We start from the raw sequence: 23,052 nt of genomic DNA, 5'->3' as shown, positions 1-23,052 counted from the left end.
ATGAGCCAGTACAAAATGCTGCAGAAAAAGTGTAAACAGGTTTTCTGCAGTAAAACAACAGCACCGTTTTACTGCAGCATTCTTGATTTCAATTTTACTGCAGTAAAATGTTTTGCTCCAGAAAAAACCGTTGCTTCGGCGAAAGATGACATTATGCAGAAATGCTGCAGAAAAGACAGTTTTTCTCCAGCATTTCTGTTTTTCTGCATAACTGAACTGCCAAAATGCTGAAGAAAAAGTGTAAACAGTTTTTTTCCAGTAGAACAACCTCACCGTTTTACTGCAGCATTCTTGATTTCAATTTTACTGCAGTAAAACTGTTTTACTGCAGAAAAAAAGGTTGCTCTCGCGAGAAATGACATTATGCAGAAATGCTGCAGAAACAAAGTTTTTCTCCAGCATTTCTGTTTTTCTGCAGAATAACTGAATAAAGTCATAATCCGCTAAGGATACATTACCTCGTGTCAGTGACGGGCTTCCAGAGTCATCGTGCTGCCCTACATGCCAAACCGTCATAACGGGCAGTAAGTAAGTAAGTCTGTCTGTCCACTGTGTGTGTGTGTGTGTGTGTGTGTGTGTGTGTGTGAGTGTGTGTGTGTGTGTGTGTGTGTGAGTGTGTGTGTGTGTGTGTGTGAGTGTGTGTGTGTGTGTGTGTGTGTGTGTGTGAGTGTGTGTGTGTGTGTGTGTGTGTGTGTGTGTGTGTGTATGTGTCTCTTTCTGCCATTCTGTCTCTCTCCTGTTGTTTCTCTCCCCCTCTTTCTCTCCCCACTCTCTGTCCCTGTCTCTGTCTGTCTGTCTGTCTCTCTCTCTCTCTCTCTCTCTCTCTCTCATATTCCTTGACCCAAAGTACAAGACACACAGTGCCATGGAAGACTAACATAGGATGTTGCAATTGGCATTTTGTGTAAATATTTTATTCATTTTCTTCTTGTACATCTTCCGGACAAAGACACATAATTATGCAGCGAATCAGAACGCATATCAAAAGGGTGTATATATGCAGCCAAAATATAATTATGCAAGAAGATAAAAATCACAGCATCTCTGAAAAGATAACAAACAGTTCACCATTGAAACAGACAGCTTCACACTGGTACAGTTATCATATCTTGAGTTGAAGCAAGAATCTGAACCCTGTAACTGTGGATGAAATCCCGTCAGTTTTACTTCTGATGACGATAATTTCATGAAGGTCCGTTTTGCTTTTCTTTATTTTCACTAAATGCTAAAATCTCAACTTTCTTTGTGATTGTTTGTAAAATGAATGACATATGATTGCAATTATTGTAACATGTGCAAAACACGCAGACCGTCGTGAACATGTACACAAACACACAGTACTACTACGTTAACACAAGCCCCATCATTCCTTGTAACTCCCAAATAAGGCGTGTTCACTCTTATTCGTTCAAAAAACATACAATAAGAATAACATGAGTCGTCCAAGTCTTCAGCTGGCAAGAGTTTGGTTGAAGTTTAATGTCAGGTATATCACAACTTGAAGTCCTGACACATCGAGCTACTTGAAAGCATGCCGCATGATCAGTGCTAGACTATAGACAGGCCAAATGTTTTGTCAAAGGAGATGGACACAACATTTTATACAGTTGTACATTCTTTGTTTCTGTCCATCGTGCAGTAAAACAAGCAAATAAACAATCAAAACAAACAAACAAAATGCACCCATTGAACCCTCCCCCACCCCCTTCAATTGTCTTCTGTGCAAAAGCAGTAAGCTGACGTGTCAGTATCCTTCAGCAAAGTCACTAAGAGCCTCAACGCCCAAAAAGGCAGGCAACCACGACCACCAGTGACACCACCAAATCCCTAGACACCGCCACTTTTGATCCCGCGGACGAGTCTTTCTCTCCCGCTTGTCGATCGTCTCTGGGATAGTCAGCGCCATTACCTCCACGCCTAGCAGAAGGAGCAGGCAGGTTAAAGTCGCCGCACTTTTGAAATCCCGGGGGTGGGGGAGGGTGGTTGGGGTAGGACTCGTTGAGCAGCAGGACCATGCCGTCAGACTGGTGGAGGCTGACGTGACAGTGCATCATCCACAGCCCCGGGTTGTCGGCCCTGATGCGTACAACCACGTAGCCGCCCGTGGGCACGTTGACGGTGTCTTTGAGCACGGGATGGTAGAGGTCCAAGCCGGGCACCGCCGCGTTCCCTGACCAGCTGGGCTCGGCCCACGTCGCGTTGTTGCAGTAAGACCGATCCCTGTATGGAAGAAAATAAATATTTTGTGAATTGTCACATTTATTTTAAAAACAAGTGTCACCAGTCAGTAAAAAAAGGAAAGAAAGTGATTTGGTGAACAGTTAATGGACATGCAGATGGAAAGACACTAGCCGCACCCCCCCCCCCCCGCCCCCCCCCCCCCCCCCCGTTTTGTTTAAGCTGTATCTTGGCTCTATTCCGCGGCTCTTTACACCTGTTTCAACACTATATTAAAATGGCAAGGACTGATTCTTTGATAATTACATTCGAAATTAAGTCACTGTTGAGTGTTCTCATGTCTCTGTCTGCCCGCCTCAGTTACCCTCCACCCCGTCTCTCTCTCCCTCACTCTCTCTATCTCGTGCGCAAACACACAACACACACACACACACATAAACACACACACACACACACACCCCCTCACTACACTTCCCCCCCCCCATCCCACACACCCACCCCGGGCAACCTCGACAACTTAACACACTCAATCTCTACAAACCTGTCAGGATGACCCCTACAATCAATGTCCGTGTTGTCCCTCAGAAAGCGGCCCGTGGTCTTATCGTACTCGGGGTAGCCGATCTTGAGCACCCAGAAGCTGTGTCCGTGCATGTGCAGGGGGTGGTCCCACCCTTTGCCCAGCCCCAGGTTGGTGACCACGAACTGCACCACCTCGCCCTCCGCAACGTCCACCACGTTGGTGCACCGACACAGGTTGTCTTCTGTGCACCTGCCACGAGATAAGAATATCGGACAAGGATAAGAATAAGAATGAGATAATAGTCATGTGAGGTTACCGTCATGAAAAGCGAGCTGCCATCCAGTATACGGCGCTACCCATTTTTACATTTAATCAAGTTTTGACCAAATGTTTTAACATAGAGGGGGAATCGAGACGAGGGTCGTGGTGTATGTGTGTGTGTGTGTGTGTGTGTGTGTGTGTGTGTGTGTGTGTGTGTGTGTGTGTGTGTGTGTGTGTGTGTCTGTCTGTCTGTCTGTGCGTGTGAGTAGAGCGATTCAGACCAAACTACTGAACTGATCTTTATGAAATTTGACATGAGAGTTCCTGGAAATGATATCCCCGGAAATTGGGTTTTTTTTTCGATAAATACTTTTGATGACGTCATATCCGGCTTTTTGTAAACGTTGAGGCGGCACTGTCACACCCTCATTTTTCAATCAAATTTATTGACATTTGTGTAAAGCAATCTTCGACGAAGGCCGGACTTTGGTATTGCATTTGAGCTTGGTGGCTTAAAAATTAATTAATGACTTTGGTCATTAAAAATCTGAAAATTGTAATAATTTTTTTTTATATAAAACGATCCCAATTTACGTTCATCTTATTCTACATCATTTCCTGATTCCAAAAACATATAAATATGTTATATTTGGATTAAAAACAAGGTCTGAAAATTAAAAATATAAAAATTATGATCAAAATTAAATTTCCGAAATCGATTTAAAAACAATTTTATCTTATTCCTTGTCGGTTCCTGATTCCAAAACCATATAGATATGATATGTATGGATGAAAAACACGCTCAGAAAATTAAAATGAAGAGAGGTACAGAAAAGTGTGCTATGCAGCACAGCGAAACCACTACCGCGCTGAACAGGCTCGTCAGTCACGTTTCACTCCGTTATGCACAAGCGGTGGACTACGGTCATTGTGTAAAAATACAGTGCGTTCAGTTTCATTCTGTGAGTTCCACAGCTTGACTAAATGTTGTAATTTCGCCTTACGCGACTTGTTCTTCTTGTTCCTGCATGCGTGTACATGTATTCATGTTTCCAAGCCCTGAGACTGTGACTTTCGGTGTGAACTTGGGTTCTTTATTGTGCGCATGCGTGCACACTGGGGTGTTCGACCACCGAGGAGAGTCTGCACAAAGTTGACTCTGGGAACTTGTTCTATTTTGTATACGTTCTTTTGTAAAGGGCCTGGAGCCATAGGTTAGTTACTTTTTTTTTCATTTTTTTTTTTTTTCAGAATCTGTCTTCATCTAATGTGTTCAAGGGAAACAAATATTGCAGGTGTAAAACAACTATGACACAAAATATAAAACGCACCAACGACCGAAAATCGTTTCCTTCCTGCACACACAAAATCACACAATTCGTCTTTGTTCTCTCACACATGCGTTCACCCACATTACAGAACATAGCATATATGTGACCCTCCACCAAAAAATGTTAAGCCTAGCGCAGAACCGCTCGAGGTGACATGCGACTCATTTTGTGGTGTAGGTTAGTTACTTAAAAATATCCCGGCAGTTATTATTATGAATAATTCCCTCGCCGAACGCATTGATCGAACCCACGCCGATAGTGACAAATGGTTTTGAAGCACCTAGATGGTCCCGGGACCCCCAATTATAATTGTGTTTCCCCTCAGCGGAAGTTTAGAGAGTCCCAAAAGTGTGTGTGTGTGTGTGGGGGGGGGGGGGGGATTTTTGGCAGTGCTGTGAGACCTTCACAAATAGGTTATTTGTCATATATCGGTTTGACTAACTCCGTAAATGTGGGTGGTACACATTGTATCTGCGCTGCCGTTAGGCATAGGACCTATCTAATATAGGTCCCTGCGTTAGGACACATTGCAGTTCAGTCTTTGTTTGTTTGTTTGCTAAACGCCCAGCCGACCACGAAGGGCCATATCAGGGCGGTGCTGCTTTGACATACAACGTGCGCCACACACAAGACAGAAGTCGCAGTACAGGCTTCGTGTCTCACCCAGTCACATTATTCTGACTCCGGACTAACCAGTCCTAGCACTAACCCCATAATGCCAGACGCCAGGCGGAGCAGCCACTAGATTGCCAATTTTAAAGTCTTAGGTACGACCCGGCCGGGGTTCGAACCCACGACCTCCCGATCACGGGGCGAACGCCTTACCACTAGGCCAACCGTGCCGGTGCAGTTCAGTCCACACAGGGGAGTTATTGCGGTTTTGGAAAGAATAATAATGTTATTGCATTCAATACAACATATCGCACATATATATATATATATATATGTCGTGCCGAATTCACGGAATTGCCGAATTCGCGGAATCGGCAACATTTTTGCCCATTTCGCGTAATCGGCAAAACGCTGCCTATTACGCGAAATCGGCAGCGTTTTGCCGAAAATGCGTAAAGGCTCCTAAAATGTGTCCATTTCGCAAAAGTGACAGCCAGTCTGTTACTTTTTTTGTCACCAGAACATTGCATTAACATTGCTTTACCTTCCTATTGTGGTTTTATGGTCTGTGTTGCCTGTTGGTCTGTGTCAAGCATAACTCCAGTAATGCACGAAAACTACACTTTGTGCCATAACTTGCCATAACTTATCGATTACTGCAACATTTATCAATTCGAGTATCTAGCTGCCTAAGTGTGATGATATCCCAGGCATTTGAGAACTTTAAAGCCAAAAACGGGCTGCCGATTACGCAAAATGGGCACATTTTACAAGCCTTTACGCGTTTTCGGCAAAACGCTGCCGATTTCGCGTAATGGGCAGTGTTTTGCCGATTACGTGAAATGGGCAAAGATGTTGCCGATTTCGCGAATTCGCCAATTACGTGAATTCGGCACGACACATATATATACATATTTTGCCAATGCGGAAAACGTGATTGCCGTCTGAGCGCTCAGAAAAGATTACGTTTACCAACTTGTATTGACGAGATTGTAATTGCAGGAACGTTTAGTGGTTCTTGTTTGTCTTACTGTAACTGATGTAGTTGTGAAGTTGAGTTTCATCAACTAAGGCCTAAAAAAAAAAAATAGGTGTGGTTACGGTAACCCGACCTACCCTACTTTTAGGGGCCGATCCTATAACTTGTTATTACATTTGTCACAAAAAAAACAAAAAAAAACCGAGTGCAAAAAACGCAATGAAAGCGAAAGCGCCCGAGTCGCACACTTATTTCCCTGTCAGGTAGGTTTAATTTGTACACATTAGAAAAAAAAGTTTAAAAAAAAAAGTGATTGCCTACCTACCTACCCTATTTTTTTTGGCTATGTTACCGTAACCACACCTATTTTTTTTTGTTGGCCTAAACATGAACAAAAACATTTCTGCGTGTTTTCGACTTAACGATTTTTGAGCACACCAGAGACTATAGATTTCTGAAGACAGGGCGGGAATTCTTATTTTTCTTGACCTGTAATTAGTCTTCTCCTTTTGAAATGCTGATGCTTCGTCTGATTTGTTTTGTTTTTGTTTGTTTGTTTGTGCTAGCACTGTCTTCGTCTAATCATAATTGAAGTATTGAGAATTTGGTTTCTGATAAAGCACACTGTTGCCCTGGAGGATCGACGATATTTTATTTGTTGGAACTAAGTTAACAGTTAAGTTTTTTGCTTCACCACGGGCTTCTTTTAACTGCATCTGTAAGCAGCATAATTATACACTTTTTTTTTAGGAAGAGTGACTTTTGATTTGAATGCCAATGACCGGAAGTTCCGTTATGGTCACGTGACATTCCTTGAATCAACCACAGGAACTTATATCAAAGCGCCGGTCGATGGAAGTTACAACCATGATTACTATATATGTCGTGGTGAATTCACGGAATTGCCGAATTCGCGGTATCGGCAACATTTTTGCCGATTTCGCGTAATCGGCAAAACGCTGCGCATTACGTGAAATCGGCAGCGTTTTGCCGAAAATGCGGAAAGGCTTCTAAAATTTGCCCATTTTGCAAAAGCGACAGCCAGTCTGTTACTTTTTGTGTCACCAGAACATTGCATTAACATTGCTTTACCTCCCTACTATGTTTTGTATGGTCTATGTTGGTCTGTGTCGAGCATAACTCCGGAAATGCACGAAAACTACACTTTCTGCAATAACTTGCCATAACTTATCGATTATTGCGATATCTATCCATTGGAGTATCTGGTTGTATAAGTGTGATGATATCCCAGGCATTTAAGAACTTTAAAACCAAAAAGTGGCTACCGGTTTCGCAAAATGGGCAAATTTTAGAAGCCTTTACGCGATTTCGGCAAAACGCTGCCGATTTCACGTATTTGGCAGCGTTTTGCCGATTACGCGAAATGGGCAAAATTGTTGCCCATTACGCGGAATCGGCAATTACGTGAATTCGGCACGACATATATAATAGTAGTAATTGTAGTAATCCTAAAGTGCGGATAAAGGAGTAGGATATTTCGATCGACCGGCGCTTTGAAACAAGCTCCTGTGGGTCTATACAGTCAAGTGTACACCAAATTCTGGTGACACTCGATGAAGATGTCGCTTTGTATTTACTGAGTTTAATATATTACCTGTATCCTTCGCCAGGACATCGCGTGTGGAACTCTTGGGGTTGTGTCAGAGCCGAGACATGGGGCATCTCAAACTGAACGCCGTTCACAGAGGCCGGAGTCCATGATGTCCCGGGGAAGGCAAAGTTCACAAAGTACTCCTTGATCTTTTCTGCCCCCAAGCCAACGTTGTGCTGAAAAATAGCCACACACAATTTGGTTGTAACTTGATGGCTTTCAGCTATTTGGGTACTGTACTTCAATAGCTTTTGATTTATTATCGGTTTTTAAAATGAAAATGAAACCGAGGTGATTGGAGCGCTGTACTAATTTATGGAGATGTAAATTATTTGTATCGGCCTTGGCGTTGATGATGGCGTCATAATCACTAGGGTGATAAGCCTCTCTTAAGACCACCCGATTTAAGACTCCCTCTGTTTTAAGACCCTGCTTTGTCAGATTTTCTGTTTACAACCGTTGTATATCTACCCCCCATTTTAAGAGCCTATCCTTTTCAAGACCTGATTTTCTGTTTACAACCGTTGTATATCTACCCCCCATTTTAAGAGCCTATCCTTTTCAAGACCTGATTTTCTCAGATGTGTGGAGGTCTTACAAAGGAGGTTCTACTTTACTTACGGCATGGATCTTCTTCTTCTTCTGCGTTCGTGGGCTGAAACTCCCACGTACACTCGTGGTTTTTTTCACGAGTGGAATTTTACGTGTATGACCGTTTCTTACCCCGCCATTTAGGCAGCCATACGCCGTTTTCGGAGGAAGCATGCTGGGTATTTTCGTGTTTCTATAACCCACCGAACTCTGACATGGATTACAGGATCTTTTTCGTGCGTACTTGGTCTTGTGCTTGCGTGTACACACGGGGGTGTTCGCGGACACCGAGGAGAGTCTGCACACAAAGTTGACTCTGAGAAATAAATCTCTCGCCGAACGTGGGGACGAACTCACGCTGACAGCGGCCAACTGGATACAAATCCAGCGCGCTACCGACTGAGCTACATCCCTGCCCTACGGCATGGATAATTTCGGTCTTTGGCAAACCAAGGTGCCTCACATGAACTATGGGTAATGATGAAAAACGAAAACTACCACAGAAATAACACAAAGGGACATGAAACCCTGTCCCCCCAGACAGTACTATGTCATTTTAAGTCAAATGGGTAGTGTTTGGGCAACATGAGGCATGGGACGTCATAGAATTTTGCCTCTTCAGCAAACCAGTGCTATGTAGGACTGGCTCTAGTTTAAAACCTGAGTGAACCATTTTCGCTTGTTCTAATATCTCCGGATACTTTTTTCGCAAGGTTTTATTCAGCACGGTGTGCTCAAGCACAAGAAAACCAGCTTTTCCGTGGGAATGCCGTGACAGCCTTAGTTTAAAAAAAAACGACATCAACGGCATATTCTGTTGCACCATGTAACTTGAGTTCCCTCATGTGTGTCATGCTAAATAAGACAACAAATGAACAGTTCATTCTTCCCAAATCCATGTCGACAGGACCTTCTAAAGGCAAGAAAGCTGAACAATATCTGTGTTTCAGGCAAGACAAGACAAGGCAAGGCACATTTTATTTCAGAACCACAAACAAGGGGTTCACAAAAAAGTAAAGGAATTACAAGAAAAACAAAACAAGTTCATATTTACTTGCCCCGCAGTGACATACACCAATTTTTCACATGTCAAACCAGGAAAAGTAGTGTAACCAAAGAATGAAACTAAAAGTCATTGATAACTTTGCTATATTTTGATCAAACTTACTGATATTTTTTCGGCAGAATGGAGTCGCTCCGTGTTCACGCAGATGGTGTGATTCTCGGCCGGAAAGTATAGGAAGGGGCAGTTAACCGCAACACAAGGGAAGGAACTCGTGCATTCTCCCTCCTTCGTGGTTGGATCCGTGTCTTCGGAAGCTCCTTCATAATGCAGGATAGCCTCCCCTATATGGAACTTGCCCAGCTATTTGCGAATAAACAAACATGCCAGTACGATAATAAGCGGGCTCTTAACTTTAAAGGCACAGTAAGCCTCCCGTAAACCATCACATATACTGTCAGGCTGTTCATTTAAACACTCACCGCTTGAGAAAATCCTAGGTGCCCTTCGTAAAGAGCGAGCAATTTTCAAAGAATTTATTTTTGCGTGGTTTATTGTACCCCTGAGCCATCGTGAACCCGTGTGATCCAGTTTCCTTTTTTCACAATGAAGTCGTCAATTTGTGATTTCAATGCGACTTGCTGTAAGCTTATCTGCAATAGCACGTTATTGTGTACCTCTGAATCTAAACGCAACAAACGGCTGCGATTCACACGAACTCTAGCGATGGCTTTTGACTGTTCAGAGGAACTGGCGATAGGCATAACCGTCGTCTGCTACGAGAACCACGACCTTGCGTGACCCTGCTTCCGGGCTTTTCTTTTTTCAAACTTTCAAAACTTCGAATTGTACTGATCTTGTCTTGATGAAAAAAGAATTCTTTTATGATTTAAGAATGTTTGTGTAACAAGCTGTCAATTTATTATTTAGATTTTAAAAGTTAGGTCTAGCGCCAAAACGCACCGTCCGATTGTCTGATCAGACAATCTGCAAAATTATTTCTTTTAAAATTGCTCGCTCTTTACGTAGGGCACCTAGGATGTTCTCAAGCGGTGAGTGTTTAAACGAAAGGGTGTTTGTACTGTGTGTAAAAGCCTGACAGTATCTGTGATGGTTTACGGGAGGCGTACTGTGCCTTTAACTAAGACAGGCATGAAAACTGAAGAAAAAAAAATACTGAAAACAAAATTCGAAGGCGCATAGCGCCAAGTTTCGCAGGCGCGTAGCGCCAAGTTTCGCAGGCGCGAAGCGCCAAGACTTCTAGGGGGGTCCGGGGGCATGCCCCCCCGAAAAAAATTTTGTTCAAGGGTGCAATTTGGTGCAATCTGGGGCTATCTGAGCCTTAAAATTGGATTCAAACATGGCCCCAAAACTATTTTACTATAACTATGACTAGGAAAAAAAAAATAAATAAATAAATAAATTAAAAAAAATTTAAAAAAAAAGGAAAAATACTGAAAATAAAACAAAATACGGTTTATTTTTTTCAAAAATACGGAAAATACGGAAAATACGGAGAATTTTCATGCCTGTAAGAGCATGCGACGAAAAAAAAACTGAACGAAAATGTTCAGCTGTTGAGCGGTTACCATCACAGGAAAGCAATCAAATAGCGGCATGATTTTAAACCTAAATATAAGCAATGAAAAACCACCAAATGAGTAACTGTATGGTTCCATGGTCTGACAATCAATACTGAATTTATGAAGCGAAAATGGTGTGGGAACTCATGCCATTAATCAAGCAAACCGATCAATATTATTAATCCATCAACAAAACCGGGCCAACCGATGTCAAATTATCCTTCTGCGTTCGTGGGCTGCAACTTCCACGAGCATTCGTGTTTTTCGCAAATAAGCTGTTATACGTACGTATAATGGTCCCCATACCCCGCACCCCGCAACCAACAATCTACAGTACAACCCCCTTTTAAGACACCCCCCCCCCCCCCGATGTAAGGCTTCCCCCATGTCTAGACCATCCACTGTACCTCCAAAGTCCTGGTCTTGATCCAGTAGTTGTTGACGCTGTTGGTGGCGTTGATCTCAAAGTCGTAGCGTTCGCCCGGCACCACGATGACCGAGTCAGCCAGCAGTGGTTCCCGCAGCTCATTCCCGTCCGTGGCAACCACCTTCAGTCGGTGTCCATGTACCCACACCTGGAACGGGTAGACCGCGCCCGAGTGGATGATCCTGAATCGGTACACATTGCCCTGCCTGCAACAAGGACCAAACTGAGCCAGTTTTTGGATTAAAGTGAGTAATAAAAGGTGTATGTGAGAAGCTAAGGCTCGTTTGTGTGCAAGAAAAAGTAAGATTTACCGCACTGCGTAAAAAAGAGCTAGTTTTGGATTAAAGTGAATCATAAAAGGTGTATGTAAGAAATCAAAAAACGCATCATTTTTGTGTGTGTAAGAAAAAGTGAGATTTTCTGCTCTGCCTGCAAAAAGGGCCAACAAGCCAGTTATGGATCAAAGTGGATAATATTTAAGAAGTCAGAAAATGCATCATTTTATTGTGTGCAAGAAAAAGAGAGATTTTCTGCCCTGCCAGCAAAAAGAGCAAGTTTTGGATTATAGTGAATAATAAAAGATGTATTTAAGAAGTAAAAAAACCGCCTAATTTTATTGTGTGCAAGAAAAAGGGAGGTTTACCGCCCTGCCTGCAGAAAGCCCCAAAGACCTAGTTTTGGATTAAAGCGGATTATAAGAGGCGTATGAAACAAGCAAATGCGCATCGTTTGTGTGCAAGAAAAAGTCAGGTTTCGACTGTGGGCGTCAAAATAAGGCTAACACAATAAGCCCATTTGCGTTGAAAATGAGTTTTTGTTTGTTTGCTTTGTTTTGCTTAACGCCCAGCCGACCACGAAGGGCCATATCAGGGGTGCTGCTTTGATATTATAACGTGCGCCACACACAAGACAGAAGTCGCAGCACAGGCTTCATGTCTCACCCAGTCACATTATTCTGACACCGGACCAACCAGTCCTAGCACTAACCCCATAATGCCAGACGCCAGGCGGAGCAGCCACTGGATTGCCAATTTTTAAAGTCTTAGGTAAGACCTGGCCGGGGTTCGAACCCACGACCTCCCGATCACGGGGCGGACGCCTTACCACTTGGCCAACCGTGCGGGTTTTGAAAATGAGTACGCCTTCTGCTCACTTTTACCTTCGCGGTGATAACCAAAGGTTAATTGTGTGCATCTTCACGGTCCACAGTACTGCTTTTGGAATTGAAGCACACACCATTTCTTACCTTGCCCCACGACCGACCACAACGTTGTAATTCTACTGTTTCTTCTTATTTTGTAATGTAGATGTCATTGTGCTGAAATGATTATGGTGCTGTGATTCTGAACTAATATTGTAAATCGCGAAGAGCGTTGAACAGTCCTGTGGTTCGCGCTATTTAAGCTTTCATGATTTTTTATTATCATTTGTAAACGCCGAGTAGTTTACAAGGATCTTGTTGTTGTTGTTGTTGTTGTTGTTGTTGTTGTTGTTGTTCTTCTTCTTCTTCTTCTTCGTCAAGGTACTGAGGAAATCCCCAAACAGGGCAACTATCATTGGTTGGTGCGCCTAAGGTCCCCAGAGTGAAAAACAAAGTGGATAAGGATAAGGATAAGGATAAGATTTTATATAGTCCATGAGGGTAACCTCACAGAAATTCGGGCTGCTTTCTCCCTGGGGAAAGCGAGCTGCCATACAGTATACGGCGCTACCCATTTTTACATTTAGTCAAGTTTTGACTAAATGTTTTAACGTAGAGGGGGGAATCGAGACGAGGGTCGTGGTGTATGTGCGTGCGTGTGTGTGTGTGTGTGTGTCTGTCTGTGTGTGTGTGTAGAGCGATTCAGACTAAACTACTGGACCGATCTTTATGAAATTTGACATGAGAGTTCCTGGGTATGAAATCCCCAGACTTTTTTTTCATTTTTTTGATAAATGTCTTTGATGACGTCATATCCGGCTTTTCGTGAAAGTTGAGGCGGCACTGTCACGCCCTCATTTTTCAACCAAATTGGTTGAAATTTTGGTCAAGTAATCTTCGACGAAGCCCGGACTTCGGTATTGCATTTCAGCTTGGTGGCTTAAAAATTGAATAATGACTTTGGTCATTAAAAATCTGAAAATTGTAAAAACAAAAATAAAAATTTATAAAACGATCCAAATTTACGTTCATCTTATTCTCCATCATTTTCGGATTCCAAAAACATATAAATATGTTATATTTGGATTAAAAACAAGCTCTGAAAATTAAATATATAAAAATTATTATCAAAATTAAATTGTCGAAATCAATTTAAAAACACTTTCATCTTATTCCTTGTCGGTTCCTGATTCCAAAAACATATAGATATGATATGTTTGGATTAAAAACACGCTCAGAAAGTTAAAACAAAGAGAGGTACAGAAAAGCGTGCTATCCTTCTTAGCGCAACTACTACCCCGCTCTTCTTGTCAATTTCACTGCCTTTGCCATGAGCAGTGGACTGACGATGCTACGAGTATACGGTCTTGCTGAAAAATGGCATTGCGTTCAGTTTCATTCTGTGAGTTCGACAGCTACTTGACTAAATGTTGTATTTTCGCCTTACGCGACTTGGTTTTTTTTTCCTGCATGCGTGTATTCATGTTTCCAAGCCCTGAGACTTAATGCCGTGTGAGATGGAATTTTTTTTACCTATACAAAATAAATAAAACCAGGGGTGGGTTGGTAGGCAAGCTACTGCTTTTCGCGATTCGCCCTAGATAGACTCGCCTACCCAGTGCTACCTAGCGCACCAACTGGGCCCAGAAGCCTATCATAATAGAGTAGTATTTCATCCACTTGTGCTGCCCAGCCCCAATGGAACAATACAAACCAGGACGAACAACTTGGAGCAAGATTGAGTGATAGATTATTTTGAAGATGGATCAGAAGCTATGGAGGACTTCTCTCACCGGACTGTAAAGGTCTCCAAGGGTGCGTGGTTGTGTTTCCCTGTGACCGGATCGTGGTAGCGACCTCGCCCGTTGATGAGGCCTGACTGACAGCGGTGCATGCTGTACTTGGCCCCCGACAGGTTGCTCTGTGCCGCCTCTTTCTTCCCGTGCACGTACATCCCGTACTGTGCAGAAAGACAAACACACAACGACACCACTTTGGGAAACTAGAAGTACATGGGTAGAAAAATGTAAATACTTGTTCAGTCTGCCTGTCTGTCTGTCTGTCTGTCTGTCTGTCTGTCTGTTTGTCTCTCTCTCTCTCTCTCTCTCTCTCTCTCCATCCATCTCTCCCTCTGTCTTTCTCCCCTCTCTATTTCTGTGTGTCTCTCTCTCTCTCTCTCTCTCTCTCTTTTTTCCCTCTCTCTCCATCCAAAGGAATTGCCTTTGTGCGAAATTGTGTTGCAATACCTGGCATGGATATCTTGCGAGAGAATGTTTGTAAATAGTTCAAGGAATTCGTTCATCGTCAGTTATTTGTTTACCGATTGGTCGATAGGGCTTTGATTAGCCAAAGAAAATAAACTGTCAGAGCGTCCCTGTCTCCGCGATAAGAGCCCCCACTCCAGCCTCCGCCATCCCGTGTTCCTTCAACACCTGGTTCAGTGACACAAGCTCGATCATTTTTCACAAGGTTCCTCTTTTTGAAAATATCACTCCACAAAGTAAAGAAGGGGGGGGGGGGGGGGGGGGGTAATTAGGGGTGGGCAGGGAAAGGTCGAAGGGGAGGCCGGGAGAAGGTAATTTTCAGAATCAAATGGGACCACGAAAAGGCATGATGACTTGATCAATAACTGAATACCAGTTGGAAGCTTCTAATGTGTCAGTGTCACCGACTTCTCTAAGAGTGAGTTTAGATGTCCACCAATAAAATATACTTTTTCTCAATCAGTCAGGGATGAGATGCACGAAGCGAAACGGGGCGCTACCCACTAAAATAGGTGATACACAGCCGCGGGGTCGGACTGGTTGAAAATGAGATTGGTTGTGATTTCAACCAATCAAACCGGCCCCGTGGCTTGTACCCAGTTTCGCTTCGTGCACCTCAGGAGGCCTACCTGCATCTTCATGAATCCCATGGTGGAGTCCCAGTCGTGGTTCCAGTCGTGCAGGAGGAGAGTGAACTGGCGGTGGTAGCTGTCACTGGCCCCTGTACGGGGGTGCACGACAAACCCGCCCTGCATGCCCATGGACGACTGGGAGCCCGTGTGGGCGTGGTACCAGAACGTTCCTGCTGGCTCTGCCCTGAACTGGTACAAAAATCGAGGATGAAACATGTGAGAATATTACATGGCTTGCTGTGTCATACTTCGCAATTACGAGCAGTGGAAAATTACATGTGAGGTCTCAGCCAGAATGTACTTTGACTCGACCTCATTTACATGATATACACACGTGTGAGAATATGGTTTAGTTATGACCTGGGTGGCCACTCTCACGTATGAAGGATAAAGTGCATATCGTAAATGAGCTGATAATTGCTTAACTTTTCATGAAAATGTAGAAGCAAATTTGAGAGGACTATTCTGTTCCTTCTGGACGTATATATAAACCGATGTGGTAACGGAGAAACTTGAGCCAGCAAATGATTATCTAAACTATAGAGAGTTAGCAGCCTGTAGGACGTAACATGGCCTAACAATGTTGAACGTTGCAAAGATTTAAAAAAAAACACACACACACACAAAAACCCACACATTGAACGAAGAATAAAGTTTGACTTACAGGAGAACCCCTGTCAAAAGACGAAGCACAGACGGCGAATCAAAATGGACAAACCACGTTTGGGGAGAAGGGGGGTGGGAGGAAGAAGGGGGAGGGGGGGGGGGAGTGGGCTGAGGCGCATGAACCAACGTGGGTGCCACCCAAACGGGAGAGAACAAACCGCGGGTTCTGATTCGTTGAAATCACAACACATCTCAGTTTCAACCAATCCAACACTGCGGGTGGCTCCCGTTTGGGTGGTAACTTTGTCGGGCATCTCAGCCCTGGTCTCTACGTAGCTATGCACTCGCGCGTACAACTCAGAATCACCTGTTGCGTGAAGGTCTGGCCGGGAAGTAGCGGGCACTGCGTGACGAAGGACACACCGTCCATCCATGGCGTGCCTTTCTGGAACTGCCCGTGGAAGTGCAGGCTGGTGGCCTCCGATTCCAGCTTGTTCTTCAGGTGCAGGCGCACTATTTGGTGCTCGTGCACCTCCAGTGTGGGCCCGGGGACCGTACCGTTGACGGCGATCACTACGCGAGGCTCTGGCCAGCCGTCCGCTGTGATCACCTTTTGGCCCATTAAGAAGAAAGAAAACATTAATGCGAGAGAAGACTATGAATACAATCATTATTGAAGCTCCTTCTATTTTTTTTGACATCATCCGGACCGTGTGGTCCCAAGAATGATCCGACATCTTGTTTTTTTTAGTTTTTTTTAAATATTATTTTAATATTTTTTAAACTATAACTACATGTAATTGTATATAAATTCAATGGAAGGACATGATGCACGATTATCAACATACTTACATGCTCTTTAGGTATGGAGTTAGCTTTAGTGAAGTTGACGGTGTCATAAGGAAAGAGCAACCCGTCTTTGATGATCAGGAGTGACTTCCCATTCATCATGGTCACGTGATGCTCGAGCTCCAACCAGATTTCGCACACCGTCTCGTTGACGTTGCATTTCCAACACAGCGCCTGACTGGTCAGCAGTGAAAAGAGGAGTACCGTCAGGTGGACACATCGCGGGTAGGCTGGCCTCATAGCGTGGACACTGGACACACTGAAAACGTCGTTACATCGAGTCCGAAGGGACATTAAAACACAAAAACCAACCAACCAACCAACATCGAGTCCGACTGAAAACGCGGTTCCATCGAGACAGATTGAAAACATAGTTACATTGAGTCCGACTGAAAACGTGGTTACATCGAATCATATAATATACTGATCGTGCTATTGAACAAAGTTGTCTCAAGGGCAGAGCTCCCAGATCATGTTCAATCTCTTGACCACAGTTGTCTCAAGAGCAGAGCTCTAAGATCATGATCATGCTTTTGACCAAAGTTTCCCGAAGGGCAGAGCTCTCAGATCATGGTCCTGCTTTTGACCAAAGTTGTTCCAAGGGCAGAGCTTTCAGATCATGATCATGCTCTTGACCAAAATGTTCCCAAGGGCAGAGCTTTAAGATCATGATCATGCTCTTGACCAAAATGTTCCCAAGGGCAGAGCTTTCAGATCATGATCATGCTCATGCTCTTGACCAAAATGTTCCCAAGGGCAGAGCTTTAAGATCATGATCATGCTCTTGACCAAAATGTTCCCAAGGGCAGAGCTTTAAGATTATGATCATGCTCTTGACCAAAATGTTCCCAAGGGCAGAGCTTTAAGATCATGATCATGATCATGCTCTTGACCAAAATGTTCCCAAGGGCAGATCTTTTAAGATAATGATCATGCTCTTGACCAACATTTTCTCACGATCATGTTCATGCTCGTGACCAAAGTTTTCCCAAGAGCACATCCCTCAGGCCATGCTCTCAGATACACAAATTGATGACGTATTTCACAACAAAATGGGGCTGCCCATGGTCAACCTCGAAACTATCCGTATGAATGGGGGCCTCCTGGCCCCCATAATAATATTGGTTGCGCGCAGCGACGGGCGCAGTGGCGTGGTGGTAAGACGTCGGCCTCCTAATCGGGAGGTCGTGAGTTCGAATCCCGGTTGCTGCCGCCTGGTGGGTTAAGTGTGGAGATTTTTCTGATCTCCCATGTCAACTTATGTGCAGACCTGCTAGTGACTTAACCCCCTTCGTGTGTACACGCCAGCACAAGACCAAGTGCGCACGGAAAAGATCCTGTAATCCATGTCAGAGTTCGGTGGGTTATAGAAACACGAAAATACCCAGCATGCCTCCCCCGAAATCGGCGTATTCTGCCTGAATGGAGGGGTAAAAACGGTCATACACGTAAAAATCCACTCGTGCTAAAAACATGAGTGAACGTGGGAGTCTCTAAGCCCATGAACGAAGAAGAAGAAGAAGAAGAAGAAGAAGAAGGTTGCGCGCAGCGTTAAATGGCACTGCGGTGCGCTTGTGCCAACTTTTGCTTTGAGCACTAGTCAAGTACTACATATAGTATGCTGCGTCTTCTGCAATCAACGCTGGTTGGGTGGTGGGTATGACGTATTTAAATGACGCGTTTAACCTAGAGGGCCCCAAAGGGTTTAAAACCGTGATCGTGATTGGCGTTTTTTGACCTTTCTGTGACCGTGATTGCCGAAATTTCCATTTCTGTGATCGTGATGGGACTTTGCCCGTGATCCGTGATGACAAAAAAATCAAGTCTCGTGATCGTGATCGTCATTTGTTTTCGTGATCGTGATGGGCATTATTGCAAAGCATTTTATTTTCAACGTACATTTTTTCACAGCTGTAGTACACTCTATGATCCTCTAGTCTATTCGGTAAGGAGCCAACCCCGATTGAAAGGGAAGCAACAACACATTCAGAAATATGATTTTGAGAGCGATTGCTTCCCTTTAAAAGAACCAATTACACACTGACAAAAAGAGATCCAATCAGAAGGCAAATTGCAAAAGTCTACCAAACTTCATCCAATGGAAGGGCTTCGTGCAAAAGTTTTGAGTGAAATTCGAATTCGAAGATCAAAAATGGCGTGCAGCGGTACTGTCATCGAACTTCTGTTATATTTTGTGGATTCAAGCCAGACCAAAGCAGGCGGCGAGAATGCCTTCCTTGGTGGAAAGGTCAGGCTACGGGTCGGTCTTTCTGAAGACGAAATACCAAGGTATGTTGATCTATGTTGCTCTATGACTGTTCTGAATGTAGGCAAAGATCTTGAAATTTGTTCAAGATCTTTGAGTCTGAGTGAGATCATTGACATTGTCGACATTGCCACGTCCGGCTGTCACTCGCTCAGTGTGACCTCGACTGGCTCGAGATCGAGTCTGCGTTTAGCCAAACCCGAAACTAGAAATGTGTTTTTCATCCCAGCAACGTGGACACGCTTGGCATAGATTCTAATTGTCGCTTCTTTGCATTAAGCTTGGATTTATTTTAGCGCCTGTAAACTTTAATATCAACAATGGGTTAAATTCAGAAACAATGGCGGGGAGACGCGCCAGTTTGGGTCACTTGATCCTCATGTCAAAGACGATCAAAGTCATGTTCGTTGGGGATTTTGTCAGGCATGCTACTTTTCCGGTAATTGCCGGAAATCCGATAAAGCCGTTTTCAAAATCCGGTAAAGTCAAATTTTTTCCGGTGAAGTTGAAAAATTTCCGCAAAAACGATCCGTGTGAATATCGCGCAACGCGACCGGGCGCCGGTCTCAATGAAGCCAGCGCACAGTAGTGTTGTTTTCACCAGTTTGGAGGTGTGTTGAATGGTGGTGGGGGGAGGCTAAAATGGGATTTTTAACAAGATCACAACACTATTACAACCCCTAAAATGATGCCCAGAATGCACCAGATTGCACAGATTTTAACCGTTTTTTGAAAAAATTTCCGGGGGGGCATGCCCCCGGACCCCCCTAGTTGGCTCGCCTGCTTCGCAGGCTCAGGCTTGTGGCTTCGCTACTGGTACTGCGCGCTTCTTTCAGGTAAAACCGTTTTTGGCCTGTAGCATTCCTGTTTTTTATTCAAGGCCATGGAACCAGGCGATGGTGTACCTCAAATTGTACGGCAAAGTTGAAAATAAAAAACCCATCACACATACATGTACTTTAATTTCAATCCACCCAATAGTTTTTGAGAAAATGGGTTTACAAGATTTAGCTCTGGAAATGTGAAATTGTGCAAGTATATATTCATGTGTGTGAGTGAGGGTGTGGGGGTTGAATGTGTATGAGTGTAGAGAGAGAGAGAGAGAGAGAGAGAGAGAGAGAGAGAGAGAGACGCGAGAGAGAGAGAGAGAGAGAGAGAGAGAGAGAGAGAGAGAGAGAGAGAGAGAGAGAGAGAGAGAGAGAGAGAGAGAGAGAGAGAGAGAGAGAGAGAGAGAGAGAGAGAGAGGGAGAGAAAAACCCAATGAAAACAACATTCTTGTTACTGATTACAAATCATGATATGTATTTCAGTCTATGTGTGTATGAAAGAGAATTCAAAAAATAATTATAAAAAAGTGCAACAGTTGTCACTTTGTGTTGAATAAACAATAGATCCAGAGGAGCGAATTACTGTGTGGTTGTGTTTACTTTGACACGTGCTTTCTGTACATGCAACTTTTACCGTGACCGTGATTTGCCACTGGTGTTCGTGATCGTGAAAACAAAAATCAAGGTAACTGTGATCGTGAAAGCGAAAATTTCCCTTCCCGTGATCGTGATGATACCCCCCCTTTGGGGCCCTCAACCTAATAACGGCATCAAAAGTCTTATGAAGTCTTTGCTTGCGCCATGTCGTAGTTTGTGTTTATTCTACACACTGTACTTTCGTGTCTTTTTCTCCAAGCGTCTCGCAGTCTAAGCGTCCACATTGAAGACGCGTCTTATGGGAAATGGGTCTCTGTTAAACCTTCGTGAAATATTTGACGTAAACGCAAAAAGACGTCACTCAAGAAAGCATAGCTTGACGTGTACGTTATCAAAATTATTCCAGGGGAAACATCAAAGCGCAAACGTTTTCCCATAATGACGTTTGTCTCGGTGACTTTGTCGTCATGAGCAGTGGAATTTGAAAAAAAAGGTCTCTGCCAGACTAGTTGGACACGAGCCCATTTACATCCTTTCTTTCTTTCTTTGGTGTTTAACGTCGTTTTCAACCACGAAGGTTATATCGCGACGGGGAAAGGGGGGAGATGGATAGAGCCACTTGTCAATTGTTTCTTGTTCACAAAAGCACTAATCAAACAATTTGCTCCAGGGGCTTGCAACGTAGTACAATGTATGACCTTACTGGGAGAATGCAAGTTTCCAGTACAAAGGACTTAACATTTCTTACATACGGCTTGACTAAAATCTTTACAAACATTGACTATATTCTATACAAGAAACACTTAACAAGGGTAAAAGGAGAAACAGAATCCGTTAGTCGCCTCTTACGACATGCTGGGGAGCATCGGGTACATTCTTCCCCCTAACCCGCGGGGGGCCCCATTTACATGGTATACACACGTGTGAGTATATGGTTTAGTTATGTAATAGGTGTTCTCTCTCACCTGTGTACAATTAAACAAAACCTACATGGCTGGCCTTTTCGTATCAGATTTACACTCGTTGCTTTTTCATACATTGAAAAGCTCGCTTTCGCTCGCATTTCAATATTTAAAAAAACACAAAAAAATTTAGTATTCTCTATAACTTGCTGCACGAAGAGAGAGAGAGAGAGAGAGAGAGAGAGAGAGAGAGAGAGAGAGAGAGAGAGAGAGAGAGAGAGAGAGAGAGGGTGAGAGAGAGAGAAAGAGACAGAGACAGAGACAGAGACAGAGACAGAGAGTTTTCATGTATGAACATTCCTTACCGTAAACTGACGCAGACCTAGCAATTTATCCTTAACACATGTTTACTCAGATATTAGATACTAGATGATTACTCGCTTCGCCGGGTACCGGCTTCGCCGGGAAGAAGTAGAGCCGAATACCAGGCTGCGCCTGGGACCCGGCTTTGCCGGGTGTACGCCGGCTTCGCCGGCGCACGAAGGAAATAAGATAAACGCACAAAACACTGGAGACCTTCTAAAAATAGTAACGTGCAGTGACCTTCTAAAAATAGTAACGGAATGGGAATATCCGCGCGCCATACGAAGGAAGGGAGGTAAACGCTGAAAACACTGGAGAAGATAAGGAAGAGTTACTGGTAGTGGATCGAGAAAAAAAATCGGTTCAGCGCTGCGCGCTGAGAGCACGTGTTGAAATATCTCATCGACCAGGTTGTGTCCCGGGTGTACTTGAATATGGCCACCAAATTTGAAACAGATCCATCGAGAACCTTGGCCGCGCATCGCGAACAGACACACACACAGACACAAGTCGTATATATATATATATATATAGAAGCTTGCGTAAGGGGCAAACAAACCCGCACAACCTGATCAAAACAAGCTACTCCCCTCGTAGTAAAAACGGCGATGTTCAAGTCTGTTGTCAACTCGCGACAAAAACAACCATAAGATACGAAAATAGAGAATACCACATGGCTTGCTGTGTCGTACCAGATTTACATGAGGTTTTTTTCTCCAAATATTGAACTGCGAGCGAAAGCGAGCTGTTCACTATTTGAAAAAGCAACGAGTGTAAATCTGGTACGACACAGCAAGCCATGTAGTATTCTGTTTATCCTACATACTGTGTGTATTTTACTGAAAATGTCTTGCAGTCTAGGCAGCAAAATTGAAGACGCTTGTTTTGGAACCTCGATCTCTTCTAAAGCCTCGTGCAATCTATTACGTCAAAGCAAAAAACCTCACTCTGAAAGTGTGGCGTGACGTGTTAGTTCCAAAGATTCATCGAAGGTAATTAGCGAGCGCAATTTTTTTTCTCTATAATGACGTTTGTCTCGGTGACTTTGGCATCATAAGCAGTGGAAAAACAGGTCCCTGCCAGACTTGCTTGACATGACCTCATTTACATGATATACACACGTGTGATTTGAACGATTATTAAGCTTATCTCACGGGTGTCTCTCTCACGTATGTAGGATAAACTAATATATGTACGGCTTCTTTCTTGCCTTAAAATCGATTTCTGGCTTGGTTTGAAAGGACATTCATTAGCTTGTGCTAAGAAAACTTGTAACCATGAGATGTGTCTTGTATGAATAGATGACACGCAGAGAATATTGAAACGAGTCCTGTGTCGATATCCCATGGTTAAAATGTAACTTGGAAAGCAGGCTAGTCTATTTTAAAGTGTTACACAGTCATGTTTTAGGGGAAATTTACCTAGAATGACAAGAAAACCCAGTTGGAGTGTTGTACAGTTGTGTATCCATAAGTTGTTTTCCAAATGTTTAAATCGATATTTGG

At 43.7% G+C, this 23,052-nt stretch overlaps 1 protein-coding gene across 2 annotated transcripts in view; it reads right to left on the bottom strand.

Moving 5' to 3' along the window:
- Positions 1-892: 892 nt before the first annotated feature.
- The window catches only part of LOC138965036 (uncharacterized), a 27,419-nt gene continuing 5,259 nt past the window's right edge, over positions 893-23,052 (bottom strand). Inside the window, exons 2-10 of one of the 2 annotated variants that reach the window (XM_070337155.1) lie at positions 16,596-16,851; positions 16,111-16,353; positions 15,135-15,326; positions 14,035-14,201; positions 11,081-11,306; positions 9,256-9,453; positions 7,500-7,672; positions 2,720-2,950; positions 893-2,220 (exon numbers count right to left, since the gene is read on the bottom strand). In XM_070337155.1, coding sequence (XP_070193256.1) covers positions 1,776-2,220; positions 2,720-2,950; positions 7,500-7,672; positions 9,256-9,453; positions 11,081-11,306; positions 14,035-14,201; positions 15,135-15,326; positions 16,111-16,353; positions 16,596-16,832 — 2,112 coding nt within the window. In that variant the 5' untranslated portion in view covers positions 16,833-16,851 and the 3' untranslated portion in view covers positions 893-1,775. The remainder of the gene's footprint in view (positions 2,221-2,719; positions 2,951-7,499; positions 7,673-9,255; positions 9,454-11,080; positions 11,307-14,034; positions 14,202-15,134; positions 15,327-16,110; positions 16,354-16,595; positions 16,852-23,052) is intronic. The other variant, XM_070337156.1, reaches the window with a different exon arrangement.

This window comes from Littorina saxatilis, linkage group LG4 (genome assembly GCF_037325665.1).
Source record: "Littorina saxatilis isolate snail1 linkage group LG4, US_GU_Lsax_2.0, whole genome shotgun sequence".
Taxonomy (NCBI): Eukaryota; Metazoa; Mollusca; class Gastropoda; order Littorinimorpha; family Littorinidae; genus Littorina; species Littorina saxatilis.
Note: the sequence above shows the minus strand (reverse complement) of the source record. Positions and strands in the feature narration are given on the sequence as shown.